Source organism: Papaver somniferum, chromosome 4, assembly GCF_003573695.1.
Source record: "Papaver somniferum cultivar HN1 chromosome 4, ASM357369v1, whole genome shotgun sequence".
Lineage (NCBI taxonomy): Eukaryota > Viridiplantae > Streptophyta > Magnoliopsida > Ranunculales > Papaveraceae > Papaver > Papaver somniferum.
In genome coordinates this window covers 83362499-83383034 of record NC_039361.1, presented here as the reverse complement: position 1 = coordinate 83383034, position 20536 = coordinate 83362499, and the positions used below count along the sequence as shown (strand labels likewise).

Sequence of the window (20536 nt, the reverse complement as noted above, 5' to 3'; positions counted from 1 at the left end):
CAACTCTTAGTTGTGGGTGAGATCAGCTAAGGGAATCAAGTGCGCAGTATCCTGCTGGGATCAAAGGCGTAGGAGCATAATTGTACCTTGGATCAGTGGGAGATTGATTGGGGTTCAACTAAAGTCCAGTCCGAAGTTAGCTTGGAGTAGGCTAGTGTCTGTAGCGGCTTAATACGGTGTGTGTTCAATTTGGACTAGGTCCCGAGGGTTTTCTGCATTTGCGGTTTCCTCGTTAACAAAATTTCTGGTGTCTGTGTTATTTCTGGTGTCTGTATTAAATTCTAAAAATATTTGGAGCATGGTGTTTTTGCAGTATTAATCATTTTGATTTTTTATATTGCAATTTGTTATGGGATATGTATGTTTGCGTCCGTGAACTTGAAGGTCCCATATTCTGTCAAAAGTAAAGTCGTTTGTGATTGGTATTCACGTACTGGTAAAAGAATGAATAGACTTTTGACAAATACAAAAGTTAAGCCTATATTGTCAATTATCTGATGGAAGATAGGTTAAAATCTTTTGTTTTCAAGGATTATGTCTATCAATATCGTTATGCAAATAGTGATTGAAGATAGAATGAATCCTTGAGTATTCCGCAGTATTGATCATCCCTGATCCATATTTTTTGTATTACTGTGAGGCTCCGTAATGTGTCTTATGTTGAGCACGATACAACCAAGTTGATTAATTTTTTGTTAGCTTTGTTGGTTGTTCCGTAAGGTACTTTATGTTGAGCATTTTTGAACTAAATTAATCATCTTGTTTGGTTATTTAGTTATTGCTCCATAAGTCTTTTTATGTTGAGCAAAACAAATGACAATTGAATTGATTACTTTTGTAATTAGTTTGGTTGTGTATTCCAATTAGATTAATTATGGGTTCTCTTGTAATTAATCTAGTTGATTATCTTCATACTCCGTAATATTCCTCTTATGTTTAGTATATGAACGACTATCCTATTCATATTCTAATGGTTATGTTAGTCGTATGCTCCGTAAGTTCTTTTATGTCGAGAATAATCAATTAATTTGATCACTTTTTGTGTTTAATTTGATTGAGTATTCCGATTAAATTAATCATGGGTTTACTTGTGATTAATTTGATTAAGTTTTTTGGATATAGAAAATCATTCTCATGGTTTTTGGTGTCCAATAAAACTCTTCTTTTCTTTTTTAAATTAAGGTCGCTCTTGTTGTTCTTTCAGGAATGACATCAAATGGGGGAGAGTTCTTTTGAACTTGTGCTTAATGGTAATATCTTGATGGGAGTGCGGCTGTGGAATATTAGAGGGGTTATCTTGTATCTTTAAACTCCTTGATGAATGCTATTCGCTTCGGCTATATGATTGCATCTAAATTATATGGTATGTATTTTCTTATAGTCATGAAATGTCTCTTTCGGAAATTTCATTATGATCCCGTTCTTGTACCTTTGCCAATTTTATTGACAAAAAGGGGGAGAATTAATATGTAGTTCATACTACAAATAATATGGTTTTCGGATCATTGTGTAAGGGGGAGTGGTTTCCATGTGAGATAGAGTATTGACTAAGGGGGAGTGACACCATAGTATTATTTTTGAAGTTGTGATACAATTGGACTTTGACACTGTGTAATAATACTATGACACTGTATAACAATGATCGAGACCGATGCTTTATCATTGTTATAGCTACGGATCTTCAATAACGGTGATACTAAACTTACAACCTTTGGGATCATTGGAGTACTTGGAAGTGACGAAGATTTCGAGGAATGTTGAAGATTAGACATGTGGAATAGGAGCTACTAAAGTTCTTTATCTTTTTTGTATTCCATATGTATTGATAGTTTTGTCACTAAAATTGACAAAGGGGAGATTGTTAGAGCATTGCTCGGTTGAACTCGCATGCGTTGCTATATCAAGCATGTTTGTCAATGTTAGTGATAAAAACTATAAGTATTGATTTCTATTCTATTATAGCTAAGTCTCGGACTATGATAGAAAGTGTAGTTGAGCTCAAGGACTTCATGGCGATTCATCGTACAAGAAGAAGTACTACTCAAGGAACCGGTGAAACTTCTCGACAAAAAGGTATGTGAAGACTTGAACTTATCTATCACTCAAAAGTCCATCTACTCTATCTCCTACTATCTGAGACAAGAAGTCGTATGATATATATATAGACTTGGATTATACACATTTGGTATTTCGATCCGAGTATACCTCGGGTATCTATATCTCGAAATATGTGTTGGTAAGATTTTCGCTTCGATCAAGTTTATCTTTACCTAGTGACGAAAGTCATGATATGTTTCAATCATTTTAAAAATTTCTTTGACGAGAAATGGTGTAACAACTATATGACGTCCTCTAAGAATGTTGCAATGATTGAAATGAGAGTTTAGATTACATAACCAATGATGGACATAAATATTGTTGTGGAAACACATTTATGTTTTAGTCCTATTCCTTGAACCAAAGTTTGCGAACTTTTTTGATCAAGAGAAACCGGAAGAACGGCTTGTTGCCAAGTCCGCGAACTGCTGAACTTCTCATCCCGAGAAATTCTGCTGGAGTTGACAAACTAGACCAGTCCGCGAACCCAGTCCGTGAACCGGTGGAAGGTCTCTTGCCGAGATTTTCTGCTGGAGTTTGTAAACTATGTCCGGTTGCTTAAGTACGCGAACCTAGTCTGCGAACTTGAGAAAGGTTATATATCTGAAGATGATTTCTGAACTTAAACTTAAAAAGACTAAGGAATACAATTTGCAAACCGTGGCTATAAAAGTTCATGAATCGATTCAAGTGAATCAAATCATCTTTGCTTCAATTGTGTCTTGTGTAGTACATGAGATTTCCTTGCAATTGAACAACTCTCTAACTAGTTCATTTGAAGTCATTTGAACAAGTTATGGTGAAGAAGAACATGGTTGATATGAAATGCTCATATGGATAACCTTTTGGTTAACTATTATTGAACCAACAAGTGCATACGTTTGGGTACGGTTAACAAACCTAGAAGTGTGCATTGTAAAGTGTGTGTAACAAGCTAAGTTTTCGATCTAACGGTTGAGAAATATTAGCTTGAATCTTAATCAGGTTTTCATCTAACGGTGGATATTGTTTGCTTTACGACCAAGGCAAAACCCTGATTTGAAAGACTATATAAAGGAGACATCTAGTATTGTGCAAAACTAATCCCCACACCTTACGTGTGATACTAGTTTGCATACTAGAGTCGATTCTCCTTTAAACTTTGGTTTTCTTTTCTCAGACCGGGTTAACGACTTAAAGACTTCATTGGGATTGTGAAGCCAGACCGATACTACTTTTATCGTAGTTGTGTGATCTGATCTTGCATCTTCTATCGTACGAGTACAATCAGATTGATTGGCTTAATATTGATATCTCCGATAGGCAAGATATAAAAAGTAATCACAAACGTCTTCGTATCATTGTTTGTGATTCCGCAATATCTTGTTTCGCTACCATACGATTAAGATTGTTGCGAGGTGATTGATTAATCTAGGCTGTTCTTCGGGAATATAAGACCGGATTATCAATTGGTTCTTGTTCACCTTGATTATTATCAAAAGACGGAACAAAACCTTTAGGGTGTATCTGTGGGAGACAGATTGATCCTTTGATAGACTTGTTTGTGTGAGACAGATTTGTTTATTATTAAAGCCTGCGATTTTGGATTGTAGAAACTCTTAGTTTTGGGTGAGATCAGCTAAGAGAATCAAGTGCGCAGTATGTTGCTGGGATTAGAGGCGTAGGAGCATAACTGTACCTTGGATCAGTGGGAGATTGATTGGGCTTCAACTACAGTCCAGTCCGAAGTTAGCTTGGAGTAGGCTAGTGTTTGTAGTGGCTTAATACAGTGTGTGTGTGTGTGTGTTCAATCTGGACTAGGTCCCGGGGTTTTTCTGCATTTGCGGTTTCCTTGTTATCAAAATTTCTGGTGTCTGTGTTATTTCAATTTCCTCATTATATTGTTTTATCTTTATAATTGCAATAATACAGGTTGTGAGTTAGATCATCAATTAGAGTAATCCAACCTTTGGTTGTTGATTTTCATTTATTGATCCTTGGATACTGGTCTTTGGTACCATCCAAGTTATTCCTTGTATTTGATTAGAACTCGCAGTTCTTGCTTGAGTAAATCAAATCAAGAGAGAGATATAAACTCGTTGATATACTTTTAATTGATTGAGTCTTGTTGATTCTCTTAAAAGTATATTCGATTTTGTCCATACAGATTGCTAAGTGAAATATTGGGTGGTGTTATTAGACCCCCGCTTTTTCAAATAGCATTCCTTAGTTTATATAAACATGAGTTCACAAACAATCATTTTTAGATATAACCAACTCAAGTTCGCAGACTGGGTTCGCGGACTTAAGTTCCCGGAAGGATTTCACAAACTCCAGCATATTTTCTTGGGTCGAGAACTTCCGCCAGTTCGCGGACTGGGTTCGCGGACTGAGTTCACGGCTCTTGTTCCGGTTCTCTTGATCAAAAAAGGTCGCAAACTTCGGTTCAAGGAATAAGGACTTATACATATATATGTGTTTCCACAACAATACTTATATCCATAAATGGTTATATAATCTAAACTCTCATTTCAATCATTGAAACATTCTTAGAGGACGTTTTATAATTGTATTCACAAACTATTTTTCGTCAAAGCAATTTTCAAAGTGATTGAAACATAACATGACTTTTGTCACTAGGTAAAGATGAATTTGTCCAAAGCGAAAGCTTACCAACACATATTTCGAGAAATAGATAGGCGAGATAACCTCGGCTCGAAATACCAAATGTGTATAATCAAAGTCTATATAGAAAAACGACTTTTGTCTCAAGATAGAAGATAGAGTAGATAGACTTTTGAGTGATAAATAAGTTCAAGTCTCCACATACCTTTTTGTTGATGAAGTTCCACCAGTTCCTTGAGAAGTTCTTCGTCTTGTATGATGATCCTCCATGGAGTTCTTGATCTCAACTTCACTTTCTATCCTAGTCTGAGACTTAACTATGGTATACTAGAAATCAAGACTTATAGTTTTGATCACTAACATTGACAAACATGCTTGAGATAGCAACGCATGCGAGTTCGACCGAGGAATGCTCTAACAACATTGGCCCCGTATAGATCTGAGGCGCAAAAGTTATTGAATTACTTTGTTGATGCGACCATAAGTCATGTCGGTCGCAACAACAAAAAAAATGCCGATTATCTAGCCACGTTAGCCTTAAAGTTGCAATTTGAGGGCTTGGAAGAAACCTTGACGGTGAGAAGGCGGACCGCAGCATCAACATGGCTTTCGCAATCCAAGGATACTGAAGCCAGTGATTGGAGAACCCTGATCATTCAAGAGCTTAACAACTCGCTTTCCCAAGGAAAGGTTAGTCTAAAAACCCTACAAAACTTCTTCATGCTTCACGGATTCTTGTACCATCGAAATCCAGATGGATCCTTGTCGAGATGTCTTGGAGACGAAGAAGCAAAACTACAGCTTAATCATGTTCACGGAGAAATTTATGGGAAAACGTTGGTGGTGACTTTTTACCGTCGTCTTGAACGCCTTGGCTAATACTGGCCAGGTATGGAGACTCAATCTCGATCGCTCCAAGGGTCTTGCTCCAATTTGGCGTGCCTAAGCACATCATTACTGATAACGGTACTTCTTCGCCAACAAGCAAGTACGAGAGTTGCTCGAAGAATATGGAATTAAGAAAGTCTTCTCTACTCGTTACTACCCGCAAGGGAATGGGCAAGCCGAGAGCACCAACAAGACTTTAATTCGAATTCTCAGTCGAACAGTACATAATAATCCTCGGACGTGGCACGAACAACTTTCCATGGCAGTGTGGGCATATCGGGAAGCACTTAGAAGCTTTACTGGCGTTTCTCCCTATTCATTTTTCTATAGCGCAGACGCAGTTCTCTCCACAAAGATTAAAATTCCGTCGGTTAGGATTGCAGCGGCAAGTGGAGTCCAATGGAATGAGGTCGAAGCATCAAGTGCTAGAATAGCGGAGTTAGATTATCTTGACTCCAGAGAACGAAAGCGGAAGAGCATGCTCAGACATATAGAAATAGGATCTCCAGAGCATACGATAAAGCTGTAAAATTTCGAACTTTCCAAATAGGAGATTTGGTATTGAAGACTGCTAAGCGCATTTAGCAACACATGTCCGCACCAAAGTTTTTCCCAAAATGGGAAGGTCCTTATGTGGTTACCAAGGCGTATAACGGTGGGTGCTACAAGATTTTCAAAGAGGATGGGGGCAAATTGGAAGTGGTCATCAATGGGAAATGGCTCAAGGCATAATACGCCTGACCATCACTTCATCCCTTGCCGTTTCATAGCACGGCCAGCCATGCATTTTTCGTTTCTCTCATATCTAAATTATCAAAATTGCATTTAGTCAAGACATATTAATGAAAATTCTGTTTGCCTTTTCCAAAACCCAATATAATTCAAAAAATAAAAAAAAATAGAAACCCAAAGAGCCACCAGACGTTCTCATGGATACATAATAATAATGACTCAGAAAAGGTCATCCAATCAGTTGTAGTCCCTTGAAAGCATCATCTTCAACATGTCTTGATACCTTTCAATCCTGCTCTTCAAATTATGGATTTCCCGTTCCACCTTTTCAGAATCAGCAGTTAGAGCCTTTTCCTCTTCCAAAATATCCTTGATGGCAGGAACGACATTGGCAAGGATGCCGGATCGATCTACTTTGAAAATGTCGATACGGTGCCGCAACCAACTCACATTAAACTCCAGGGATTCACAGGTAGATACCATGTTCTCCCACTTTTCAACAGTTGATTCAGCGACGTCACGAATGGATGTGCCTTCCATTTCGACGATCATGGGAAAGAGGCAGTTCACCGTGGTAACTAAAGCAGATGAGCTATGCCGCACCACGTTCCTATTTGCAATGTGGCCATATATCCTCCATATTTTTATGTACAAAGCCACGAACTCCTTCCTCACTAGGAATTCACCAACTCTTCGGTAACTATAGGATAAACATTTCATGTGAATATCAAATGGTAAGCCTGCATTGGGGTATTCATAGCAAGAAATACCCAAATCAGCGTTTACCAGGTCTGCCACAGTCGGCGTATTCGAGCTTGAAGGAAGAGGAGTGGCCAGATCATCGTCGTCAACCACGGTCACGCATGTTCCAGCTGGGTACCTCTACACAAAACATAAAATCACACTTTGATTACCTACCAGTGTTGGCAAGCAAATGTCTGTTCGTCGGTAAAAGGCTTACCGGTATGATCTTTTTGACTCGGATGATCCGGACAGGGGAGTTGTCACAAGACCCAGTAATCTGCCCACTCTAAAACCAAAACAACAGTGTTATGAGGAAAAGAAGAATCATCACTTCAAAATCAGTAGGTAATTAGAGTCATACTCTAGATACAGGCTGCTGCGTTTGGCCCAAGAATCTGGCTGGCTCGAAGATGACTCACTTCTGTTCGACATGATGAAGATATATGGATTCAACAAAAAGGGTCTTTTTTCTGAACTGAGAAGGACAATCCAGTTTCACCCGCATATATATGGTGGAAACCCTAAGAAGAGACGGATGTTGAACAACCACAATGGGACTTATCCGATAGCCAAGGATTCAACTTCGACCAAGTAATGTTTCTCATCGAAACCCTAATGAAGACCGGGAGGAAACGGCCAGATAGTCAAAGGAAGGATGTGTTTCCCCAGCTTGAAGCCCTGGCACAAATACATCTTGAAGATATGAGATGGTCGCTTTCCTGGTAATGTTTGCTAACTCTGACTTGGCCATTTTCTCGCTTTTCTGTCACCATCTCATGCTTACCCCGCAAAAATGCCATTAATACGTGCTAAGCAGGGGACTTAATGTTGATGGTGGTTTTTCGTTCAGGGCTAAAATTGTACAACCCTGCTTTTAATATGATGTCATTCTGCAAAGAGACATAGCCATGTAAAAGTGATGAGTTCACAATATTTTCACTTGCGCATTAATTGAGCAATTCAATATGTTTACATGAAATTTATCCAGAATGGTACATGTAGCAATAGTCCCAGATATTCTGTAAATTTTGACACCTTGCCCGTATTATTCATTGATATAAGGCTCATTGAAAAATTTATGTGCTATGTTCTCCGGCTGAAACCTTAATATTGATATGACATGACAATTAGTGTTCACTCTCAAGCTGAGTATCATGAATTTCCCGAAGTATCTAGGTTAAGGTTTGCATAAAAGTACTCAATCGGAAAGCATGCTGCTCTCTGGCAATAAATTTAAAGAACTCTGTGTCAACATGCACAATTCAATCAATTTTGTGGCAATTCACAAGATTCAAATATCAACCTAATTAATTTGCAAAAATTAGGTTTTTCGCGCCCTGCACAATATATCAGACCTTACTGGTCGAAACTAAACCTAGGCAATTGATCCTCCATGGATTAGTAGGTGCAAAGTCCTACCCAAAATCAGAAAACAAGAAATAAAAGAGGAGCCGCGGGAAGTAGAAACAACAAAGGGAAGCGTGGCCGCGCCATGGGCCAGCCGGTCTGCCCTAGAAGGCGCCACCTGCGTGTGTCCACGCCCCATGATGCTTGTCGTCCCTCCTCTTTCCTATTTGACCAATCAGGTCACTATAAATCCGGCACATGCACATAGAGTGTGGTCGGGCTCACACTTGACGACCCTTTTTCCTATCGACCAAACAGGTCACTTTAAACCCTCCACGCGCACTAGAAGATATGGCCAAGCCCTATGTTAGTCCGACACCTTTTCTATTGACCAATCAGGTTGCTCTAAACCTGCCACAATATTAAAAGAGGCAAATTGCGCCAGATGGTCACAATGCCAATTGACTTTCCAAACCGCGCCAGTGTGTTGATGGCATGCCAAACCTGCCATTCCGCGCCAACATGCTAATGGCATACCAAACGTGCATGACAAACATGCCATGCCGCGCCAATAAGCTAATCGGTATGCCAACATGCCACTCTACCATGCCAACGTGCCACAAATAGCACAACCACGAACTAACCCACCTTCTGTTCGTGGCCAACGGCATGACGTGCTTCAATCAGGGTATTCCCAACTATAACACGATTTTGCTTTAGTGGCATTAGTTGAAACCGTAATTTTGGTCGTGGCTCAAATTACGCCACTTTGGTCCCCACAACGTACCACGAGCCATGCGTCCCAAGAAACCCTAAAAATGGCGTCATGATATGGACACTCATAGCTACCCTTGCTCCTGTGACCGTCCCCATTTTATGGCCCTGCCATAGCTCATTTGACGCGTCCATGGCACCGTTTACGCAAAAAACGTCACTGTGCCGCGACCACAAGGCCACACGCGTTAATTAGGGTTTCGATATGCCAAACCTTAATTTAGATAAGGTTGCTACGCCAAACAAGCCAAGTAATGCTCCCTTGGGCATTAAGTTTGATATGGCAACTGGAACTAATATTGCCCAGCCATACTTGGGTCTAACACCAATGTGCCAGAATATAGCTTCCACGGCTACGTCAGGCGCTGTTCGCGCCACTATGCCACTGGCATCTGCCAATGGCGCCACTATGCTATTATCAGGTGCCAACGGAATGTGGCCACAATCAATGGCCACCATCTCTCATGAATTACAACCTCAACCGTCCAAATTCGCCATAGAATTGACCGGCCTATGGCAAGTCTCAGGTTCACATGTCGTATTTTATACGGCTAGTTCCAAGATTTGACTTGCCACAACATGATCATCCGTCGCCCAGCTGGCGCACGATTGATCAGAACAACTAGGTCTTGCGTACAAGACCCACTCAGCAATCTGCTACACATTTTCCACGAAAATACTCGAGACATCAAACATGTCACAAACTGGGGGATGCTCATCAGGGTATTGGTATGGCGGTTTACAACGTGCAGCGGCAACACGCCTATTATAAGAAAGTGTCAGGAAAGCGGGCAGTTAGTGGCGCAAGGAGTAGTGGGTGTAAACCAACCCATTTTTCCCCATGATAGGGACATGGTTTCTGGAACTTACACATTGCCCCACTTCTCCATCACTCAACGACTCCCATTTTCTACGAGATCGGGGTGCGTTCAATTATGACTTGTATAAATAGGTTTCTACCTATTTCGACCAAACAACAGAGATTTGGTTAACAACAACACAGTATCCAGAAAAACACCGAGAACTGATAGCTTATATTCTGCAAGCCAGTTCCATATTCTGATACAAGTCATAAAATAGCCACACCTTCAGAATTAACCATTCTGGTCTCAACACCTTCTTCGCTTCCCTCCCTAAGATCAACCCTTCTCCTTCATTTTGTGACCGAAGCAAGACTGGAACGACCATTTCTTGGTTTAGGCCAGGATTGTACAGATTGATCTAAAATACTCTCGAATCTAAAGTACTCTCGTGGAGTGCATTTGTTTAGGGTTAGATTCGCTTTTCATCAACACACCCGAATTTACCAAAAACAACAGAAACTACCCAAAACAAAATCGAAAAAGAAAAATGATAATCCTTCAAAGAGAAGAATTAAACCGATGGTTATCTTTTTTGGGGTTCTAACAAGACTTGATAAAGAAAGAGAAAATTTCTTGGCTTGCTTAATTTTTTTAATTAAATTTCAAAGTGAAATAAATCCTTAAAAAGTTACTACACCAGATTTTATATGCAACAAGTACAAAGGGGAGGAATGTGCACTCTTAGTTATTTAGGGGTGCATGTATTTGCCCTCAATAGCTTTAACAAAAACAATCATCCTAGCAGTATTTTGAAAGTATTAAAAAAATGACATTGATGGATTTGAATTGCTTATAATTCTTGCACGAAAAAATGACATTGATGGATTTGAATTAATTCTTGCACGAACTCATAAGTGACATGCACCACTTACTTCCATACTCCGACACTGCCGATGAGACAATTGGTGCTCCCTATGATGCACCCAAAACTCTACTGCAGTCAGTAAGCGAGGTCTAATATTTTCACGTGAATCACGACATACAGCAAGCCACATACATGACACTTGTTTTTTTTTTGGTTTTTTTTTTGGATATTATGATGCGAAATTCGCTTCGCCATGCTCGAGCTTTTTTTTTTTCTAATCTCGGAGTCACAATCAACCATTGTGGCCATTATGAAATATGAACGGCATTTAATCCATCTAGTAATTTTAGTCTGAAATCTAAATGAAAATATCTTAAACCTTTCTCATCAGAAGTTCATATACCCAAAAAACACCCACGCATAACATCAGAAATCTAGTTGGGCCTGACAAAACAGGGACATGGCCTTCCCCTCGTGTCTTCATCCAGATTATATATTAGTTACAAGTTCTCGTGGTGGTAAACAAATCAAGGACAAATCATAGACCTCACCTAGAGCTGCCTTTGCCAAATATTCAGCATAATTAGCTTCCATATAACGATGGCTATACAAAACATCACAAAAAGAGCCATTCAAAACTTTAGTATCATTAACTAAACTTCTATAAAAGCAGGGTGGGTCACTTTTGCCTGTACACAGTTGGATGGTAACTTGTGAGTCACTTTAGGTATAACTTAATCTACCTCTTCATCTACCGCTTCAAATAGAAGAATATGAGGTTGCAAATGTGCTCTTTCACACATGAGAATTACGTCATCCCATCCGCCGATTACCTGAACAAATTCTACTAGCTGATGAAAAATTGTTACCTGGAAACCCAATCTGATTTTTAAAAGAAAGAATTTGAAGACAGAGCGGTACCTTGACAGTTTCGTCATCATACATTGTCCATCGGTCTTGTTCACAACTGTATGCAAAGCAGCCATAATGCTGTCCATAATAGCAGGCCTACAAAAATACATGACCATTTAAGGGGCCAAATGTAAAAACTTTCTGCCAAAAAATGTGCGGAGATGGGTCATAAGAAAGGACACAAATTTCTCCGTACTAAAGATATAGAAAACCATAGTGCAGCAAAGAATTATGATTCTGCAAGGACACAGAATTTTTCATATTTTTGTTAAAGATTAATATGTTATTTCATCATACCATTGAAACTAAGCGGTGTTTGTTCCCTGGAAGCAGCCCACGATATAGGACAGCGAAATCTAATTCAGTGGTCAGGGCAGCCAGTGTTGCGGATATGTCATTTGCGCACTCATGTGTATTCTGCCAACCAAGAACTGGAATGTGGAAAAAAAAATACAAATCTAAGGGTTACAAACAAGAAACCTAAACTAACATTTTCATGAGCAACTGATCAGTTCACCAATTTGATTTGCTAACCTGCTGTGAACACGTGGTGGAGAAAGAAACTGATGCATATAATTGAGTTTTCCACAGCCACCAAACTCTGGGTCACATGCTAACTGCTGATTCAACTGAACGTTATACAAAAGCTCGCCAAAAGAGCTATCCGCACCCAGACTCTGCTGACATAAGTTTTAGTAAAATAAATTTTTGAAAAAATAAGTATCGAACAATTAGACGATTAATGTTTCTACCTCTTCGCCAATGAAATGACAAGTTTTAAACAAAACGGCAATGCCACTTGAGATACCTTCGCTGTTCTGAGTGCACTAGCATTGATGTTGTGGAAGAATGAAGTGTACTTCAGATGCTTCGACTCCAAACCACAACTGTGGCAATGCATTTTCTCAAAGATGTTCATTCCAAAAAGAGAATGTGCGACACAAGTATTGCTTTCACAGTCCCAAGAATCATCAACATTCTTATCTTCGTATTCTATATCAAATCCACTTGAAACAGAAGCAAATGATCTATGAAGGCAGTCAAAGATTACTGCCATTACTTCCGAAGCATCATTCATCTGGGCCTGCCAGTTGTCACTATACTTATCAGTTCAATTTTGATTGGTTATAATGATTCAGCGATCTTCGATTATAAATTCCAATCTCCAAAATGCTAGTGCGGAAGTTGTGGATACAAATTGAACATAAACCTTGATAAAATGGCATCAAGCATAATTGCAAACTATGATTTACCTGTTGAAAGAAATTACTATTTAGATACAAGTTGCTAAGAGCAACTCTCAGAGAGGTAGCAGAAACTGCTTCAGCCTGCATATCTGTAGATGCCCTGCTTAAAGCCATGAATATGTCATATAGTGCACATACATGTTGGATTAACTTCAACATAGAAGTCACTAACAAGATGGTTAGGACAAGATTAGGAAATTGATGTAATCCTAAGGGAATTAGAAGTCATCTAGTTCTAAGAAAAGGGAATACATGTAATAAGGAAATATGATTAGAAAAGGAAGTTCTAGTTATATATATATGATCACCAAAGTTGTGGTTGATCATACGAGCAAGATTAGAGCTTGTATTTAGTTTTGAGAGATTTTCTAAACATCAATAAAGAGAGTAGTCTTTATACAAGCTAAGTTTCATCTTGCAGTTGCCATTAATAAAACGCAAGGATTCCCAACATGCAGATGCGTAGATATTTTTTCCCTTAAGAACTCTTTGAGAAAGCCTTTTAAATGCCACAAGGACTGCATTTTCACAACAAATAAGTGTAAGGCAAAAGCTGAAGGAATATATAAATCATATGAAAGATCGCCGAAAGGGTGACTGCCAGAATGCGCTGACCTGTATAATAACATTCAGAAAACAATTATATTCGCCAGCTTTATTTTTTAACCCTGCTCCCAATACCTCGGTCCCGTTCTTGCTGTTGAAAATGATTTCATCTTCTCAAGATGTCAATTGAGGCCACAAACATTTGTATTTGCCAGCTTCATTTTTAGACCATGTTCCTAAAAACTCCATTCCATTAATGCTGCCAAAAATGGTTTCACTTTGTGAAACTCTACGGGCATCTGATTCTGAGGACATCTCTGGAGGCAACATTCTTGGACCAGCTATCGGTGAAATTTGACATGCTTGAAATGTGTCTGGAATCAAACATCAAAAAAGTGCAAAAATTACAATGTGAATGGAACTGCTTAGCAATGTTAAACATATCTTCTAACCATTCCAGAAAGGTATAAGATTCAAAACTTATCAAGAAAAAGCATTAAAGGAAAGCTAGTGTAGGAAGTATATCAAGACTCATGAGGGCATGGTCCAGTCTTCTCAACTTCTCAGATAAATAGAGATTGGATTTAAACGTCAGTTTGTGGAATTCAATGTCTTTTTACATTATGCATAAATATTACACGTATATGACACCAAAGTCCAATGTTACTTACTGTTGAGAACATGAGGAGTCTTCCAATCCCCTACACTGGCGTGCTCTCTGACAGAACTTTGATTTTGAAGAATCCCAGGTTCACGAATATCATTTCCAGAATCCAAGGATCGGGAACGGCCTTTTACAACACTGGTATAGCTGTTGTGCCGTTTGCATTGCCTTCCTCTCAAGCCTTCAGAAGGCACAAAGCAACTGTCGGGTGCTTCACCATTAACGGCTGCTAAAATGAAATCAAACAAACAAACAGTTAAACTAAAAGGGTTTACATAACTAACACAAACTACCCCGTAAAAATTTCTACCATTGCAGAATTCGAACAAATGAATGCCAGAAGCGAGAGCCTATACTTGAAGATAACATTGTAGAGACCATGGCCCCACTCATACTGGACACCTAAAGACAACCCCACTTTTAGAAGTTGACCACAGGGAAGGTACCAGAAGAAATGCCCCATGGTTACAGTTTTTCAACTGTTCGAATGCATCTGGACAAAAGCGACGGTGTTTAATTCAACCGGGAATCCATCTGGCAGCTGCCACACAATCCAACATTCTTCCACTTCTTACCTAACTCACCTGGATGCTTCTGTTTGCCCTCATTCTCGATTTTCCTCCGATACTCCAGAATCTCTTCAAGCTTTCTTTCCTCCGCTTCAAGCTCAATTTTATGTCTATATTCTTTTTCTTGTTGTGTCAGGTCATCACCGCTAACACCACCTACAATCTCCGAATCTGGATGACTTTCAGACTTAATAGAGAAGTGGCTGCATCAATATAACAAACAGTAAACAAGGAGATACACTACCACTAAAAAGTAGAGGAAAAAACTCTGCAATTATCTGTGATGGTAAAAGAAACTACTGGCGCACATTTCTTCTGTAGGTATTGCGTGGAGATGCTGCTCACTACCACCATTCATCTGCAAAATACAAAAGCAGTGAGCCACCATCATATGACTTGACATAACAGGTCGATAAGTATGAACCCCTAAATAAAGATAGACCCAATAGTTATAACCTTTAAACTCTTAGCTTTTCTGTGATCCCTTTTCTTTTTCTTATCCTTCATTTTGTCCTGGTTATGTTTAGAATCACCACCTTTCTGAATTCCCTTTTTAGGTTCAAGTACAAGTTCAGCTAAAAGTGCTTCGCTTGCAGCATCAAATTTCTCTTTAGCATCTTTGGCAACTATTTCCTCCAAGTGTGCCTGGAAAAGAGAAACAACCATGAAATCAGTAAGTTACATCTCAAAAAAATTGACTTATGATTATAATCTTAAAGTACATACCTGTTGGAAACAAAGCACTATAATCAAATTACACAAAGAAACCGCTGAGTCGTGTACTAGGTCGCTATCTTTAAGGTGTTTCGCGACTCTGCCTCTTGATTGTGCTAGCAGTCAGTTTTTTGTCGAAACCCTATGGGATAAAACAGCTTATCTCTTTCGATTTCTCTGCACTGAGAAATCGAATCAATAATAACTCTTTCAACAACACTTGCTCAGAAAAACTTGACGAAATAAAAATAACGTTCTATATCTTTTCTTCCAGAAACCAGTTTTTTTTTTTTATAATCAAAAAGAATCAATGGAATTAATGGAAAATTAATTTTCGATTAAATGCCAATTAAATTTCTTTGTAACAGCAAAAAAACGGCCGTATTAAAATAGCAAAAAAATTGTTTCTGGATCAGCAGACCTCCCATCCCAAGACCCCGCTCCCGGACTAATGTAATATAATATATAGTATAAATAATATATACCCTAGTGAAATTGTGTGGGGTGGGAATTGAACCCATGCCTATAGTGTGGGAGCTCAAAACAATGCCACCATACTATCTCTCTAACTTTGGCATATTATTACAAAACTATGTTTTTAAATATATACCCCAACAATACCCGCATGAATGACTGAATAAGAGGCAGGATAATCTCCCGAAAGTTGTAGGAAGACAAAGGCACAATCTTCAGCTTTAATGTTTGCATGTCCAAGGCAGTTTGATCTATGATCCAATCAATTTTACAGATCTGCAGAACACAACACATGAGATTAAAACATTGAGTATAGCTGAAAAGGTACAAGTAGTTACAAACCCACCTCTGCAGATAGCTGAACCTTCAGTGTGTTGATTGCTTGCATAATGCAATTATCTGCTTGATGGAGGACATAACACATTCTCCACTTGTCTTTTTCCTCATTATCAGATAAACGTCTAGTGACATCAGCTGAGGTTCCTTCGCATCCGAATGGTGCATCCTTTAAAGCCTGTGCTTCTCTAAGAACAACTGATATAGCCTCTAACTCAAACTCGCTACCGATCAATATCGCATCACTTTCCCTTTCAGTAAGTTCTTGCCGTCGCTTGCTAAAAACAGCCTCAAAAATCTGAGAGGCGTTTCTAGTATTATTCTCCCTCTTTTTAAGCTCTTCAACACAAAGACTTTCAACTGCCAGTAGACCTTCTTTAGAACTCAGGAACTTGCATTTCTCCTTACACAAGTGTTGTAAGAAGTTATATTTCTCCTCACGCTTCTGAAGCAATTCTAATCCGCTACGGGTGTTTTGTTTCTTCAGATGGGTCCATGAATTCAGTTGTTCCCTGATTGAGGGGCCTGCTTATATCCAGGATAGTAGAGCATTGCTAGCATCTTTACAAGTAATGTCACCTCCAATTGAATGCTCGTCCAAAAGGAGATATGATGAATCACTGCTCAAAGTAACCTTCCCTTTGCGCTCAGACTGCTGAAGCATTTCTAAAGTAACACAAGGCTTATTATCTTCGTTTTCATCAGGCAGTATCGACTGCACATTTGGAGAGAAGCTACTCATATGCTCCCCCACCACATGTTGCACAAGTGACTCACCATCAGTGAACTTCTCACTGCAGGAGCAGCATACCCAGAACCTCCATGTCCTTTTATCCTGCGCAAATAACAGGGCCTCTGACAGAGACTCTAACATCAAATTATCCTTTGTTGAACTTACATGGGACTTGAGATCCTCAGTACTCACTTGGAGCAAACTTTGCTTCTTCTCAAGGGCCATTGAATCCCAAAAAGATCTAACATGATTCATCCTGTCTGACAGGGACGCAGTCTTCTGCAAATATGAATGTTTACATCCTGTGGTCACTGTGAGTTCCCAAAGATGAGTGTAAATCTCTTTTTTTATCATTCACTGAAGGAAGCAAATCAGACTTTTCTTGCAATAGCCTAACAGCAGCTACACTTGCCTCAATTTCCTTTCTTCTCTCTTCAGGTGTCTTAGTTGCTTTCTTAATCTCATTAGGACGTCTAGTGTGAGCTAAGCTAACCTCCACAGGATTTTGCAACAACTGAAACTTGTGGCCAGTTCCATTATTAGGACTGTTCGTCCCATTTGAAATCGAAGCTAGTTTAGCTCTCCGCGCAAGAAATCGAAGCTTTTGTTGAACATCGCCTATCCGTTTCCTAGGTGTTGTTAAGTTGTCGTCACTCCCGCCTTCCCAACTCTCCTTAGCTGGGTCGATCGGATTCTGAATAGCGAGTGCCCTCTCACATTCATCAACAACCTCACCATACCCAACCTCGGCATCATTTGTGGATTCGAAGAGTAAGCTGACATAGGAATGAGCAAACTCAATAGAATTTGGCGCTAATAAAACAGCTCTTTTAGCTGATTCAATGGCATTCTTAGTATGCATCTGTTTCTCATTCGGGTCCTTAACTAGAGCACCAGCAAAACTGAAAACAGCCGATAAAACACGATGAACAAGACCAACGCTCTCATACCGAAGACTTAGCTCTTTCAAAGATTTGAAAGCCTTTGCACGATTCCCTTTTGCAATTTCATTTAGGGCTTTTTCGTATTCAACTTTAATACTAGATATCAGCTTCTTCTCATAATTAGCACTTACATTACCATCTTTAACTACCACCTCTGCTGAAGTTGCAGTTACAGTGGCGGCAGTGGCAGAGGCACTAACTGAAGTGGGTTTGTCTCGAGAACCAGGGTTTCGTTTTTTATACCCCATTCTGTGATTTTTGTCACAACAAGTAGTAGAAACAGATAGAAATTGAAAAATAGATGATGATTCTGATACTTGCAGTATATATATTGAACTAGAGGGCATTTGTTATAGTGAAGCTCAAAGTAGAAATCCTTGAGAACTAATCAAACCCCATCTCCTTGTCTGAAAATCCTTGAGAACTAATCAAACCCATCTCCTTGTCTGAAATCTCTCACTCTTAAACCCTTACTACCCTTGTTTTTCTTAACTCCTTAAACCCTTGTTCTTCGCAAAATGGGAAAAAGTGATATCCTTTTAGAGGATATGATGAAAGAAGAAGAATAGAGAAGACACATGAATCAAATACAACAACAACACACTCTAACAAGGCTCTAGATAAGAATAAGAAGCTCAAAAGCTTTACTGCTAAATACAGTAAAGAAATAAATACAACAAAAGCGGAACTAAAAATGTTTCCTTAAATAGGTGTGGGGACTTTCCGGACTATCCGATGATCCGTCTTGGAACCGAAATGAAAGAAACTGGTACAATATTTCGGAAAAATAGGATACACCCTCTTATTTGGAACTCAAAAAACAGAGCCAATGTGGAACATATTACAACTCTTAGTCCGTAATTACAGTAAATTTACCGAAATGTGTTGTGACTGAAACGGGTTTGTGGAAAGATGGTAGAGGCATAAGAGAGTTTTCTCTGAAATGGGATACTAGGATTAGGGAGAAAGCGGAAAAGAGTTTGCTTATTGCATAGGTATTACTCTGACGATGGGATTTATCAGTTGTTTTAATTCTTGCATGAAGTGATTGGTGTGACATGCACCAATTTTATACTCCAACACTGTGCCCGTCAGACAGTGTGTCCTGAAATGCACTACTATTTAATATGAGAATGGTTGGGAAATGTGGTCCATTTTCTATTTCCACGCCAGACGATACTGCCTCCGTTTCTAAATAATAGGCTTGTTTGCGTGTAAATTTGCACACAAACCTGTCTATTTTTTAGACACAGAGGGAGTAGTACCTAAGCGAGTCTGCATGCCCGCAGTAATACTCCTGAAGTCTACTTTCAGTTGGGCATTTCTATTGATAATTTGATGCTGACATAAACCATTGTTCCAAATCTACAATAGAGGAGATACCATTAGAACATAATCTATTTTTTTGGAACAGTGGAATTACACTGCACATACAACAAAATATATTCAGTCAATTTTAATATAAATGATTTATTTGAGTTTATAGTTCAATTTTTGAGTTTATAGTTCAACTAGTGCGTTTAGGTTTGAATTCTTTTAGCATGATTTTCCTTTTTCACAATCGATTGAGTCAAGATGGGCCGTAGCGTTGACCATAAATCAAGTTTTGCAAATCTGCATATCACCTAAGCTCTCTTGTTTTCTTGGATGCGGATAGTTGGTTAAGTAACTTCTCCCTATTCGAACTTTGTTTACCGAGATAAGAATCATTTTATGATCTGAATCACCACCTCTACAAGGGAAAGATTTTTCAGCACGAATTTCTGGGATTTTCCTGTTCTTTTTTAAGTTCAACTCTCGTTAGTGCAATCCTATTCACCAATTTCATCTCAACTTCTCACCTTCCAAATAATGGAGCATCAAGAACTGCCTACAATCACCACTACTTTACTACCAAGTGCTTCAACAAATATATCACCACCTTCATCTGCCTCTCACACCATGCATAAAAAATCTCCAGTGCAAAGATCAATTTATAACTCGGTTTGCTTCTTTTATCTTAAATCGATGCTAAAATTTCAGATTCTTTACAACTGATTCTTCTTTTTTGATTATGACATACAACTCGTGCATTTAACAAATCTCCTTTCGCTTTCTTATTAGTTATTTCCTTTAATTTTAAGGTTTTCTTCATTGTGTATGTATTTTTAGTCCATGGCTAGATAATTTTTTTCTCTGATTCCTCTTGCGTTTGCATATTGATTTTTCTCTAATGGCTTTTGTCTCTTTTGTTATTGTGATCATAGCTTTTGCTGAGTATATCTATAAGCTTTTGCTTAGAGGTCTAGAGTGGATAGGTTGCAATGCTTTTGCTCATGATGTTGTGTGGAAGATGTCTTGGATCGGTCTCAACTCAGAGGTTCCTGGTTATAGTTCATCCCACCCTATAACAAATTCAAAAAAATTCAAAATCCATAAAATCAGCTACATGCAGTTAATTAGTTTCCTTACTTTACTGCTTCCTTTTGTTGTTGACAGTTATAATCATTCCCAAACAAAGAAAGATTCTAAACAATTTTGTTACACTACTTTTAGGTCAAAAG

General features: G+C 38.9%; 1 protein-coding gene across 4 annotated transcripts; it reads right to left on the bottom strand.

The window, feature by feature from the left end:
* Nucleotides 1-11664: 11664 nt before the first annotated feature.
* Nucleotides 11665-15464, bottom strand: LOC113276050. 4 transcript variants are annotated; one of them, XM_026525640.1, is made up of 12 exons: nucleotides 15249-15464; nucleotides 15101-15150; nucleotides 14799-14995; nucleotides 14231-14452; nucleotides 13629-13933; nucleotides 13414-13531; nucleotides 13020-13113; nucleotides 12575-12850; nucleotides 12301-12443; nucleotides 12064-12197; nucleotides 11776-11862; nucleotides 11665-11687 (listed from the first exon to the last, which is right to left on the bottom strand). In XM_026525640.1, the coding sequence occupies exons 1-5, from the start codon at nucleotides 15456-15458 to the stop codon at nucleotides 13734-13736; spliced, it is 879 nt and encodes a 292-aa protein (XP_026381425.1). In that variant the 5' UTR covers nucleotides 15459-15464; the 3' UTR covers nucleotides 11665-11687; nucleotides 11776-11862; nucleotides 12064-12197; nucleotides 12301-12443; nucleotides 12575-12850; nucleotides 13020-13113; nucleotides 13414-13531; nucleotides 13629-13733. The 4 variants fall into 4 exon arrangements, with proteins under 4 accessions (XP_026381425.1, XP_026381426.1, XP_026381427.1 ...); XM_026525641.1 differs by having other exon boundaries at nucleotides 14231-14449; XM_026525642.1 differs by having other exon boundaries at nucleotides 14808-14995.
* Nucleotides 15465-20536: the final 5072 nt, after the last annotated feature.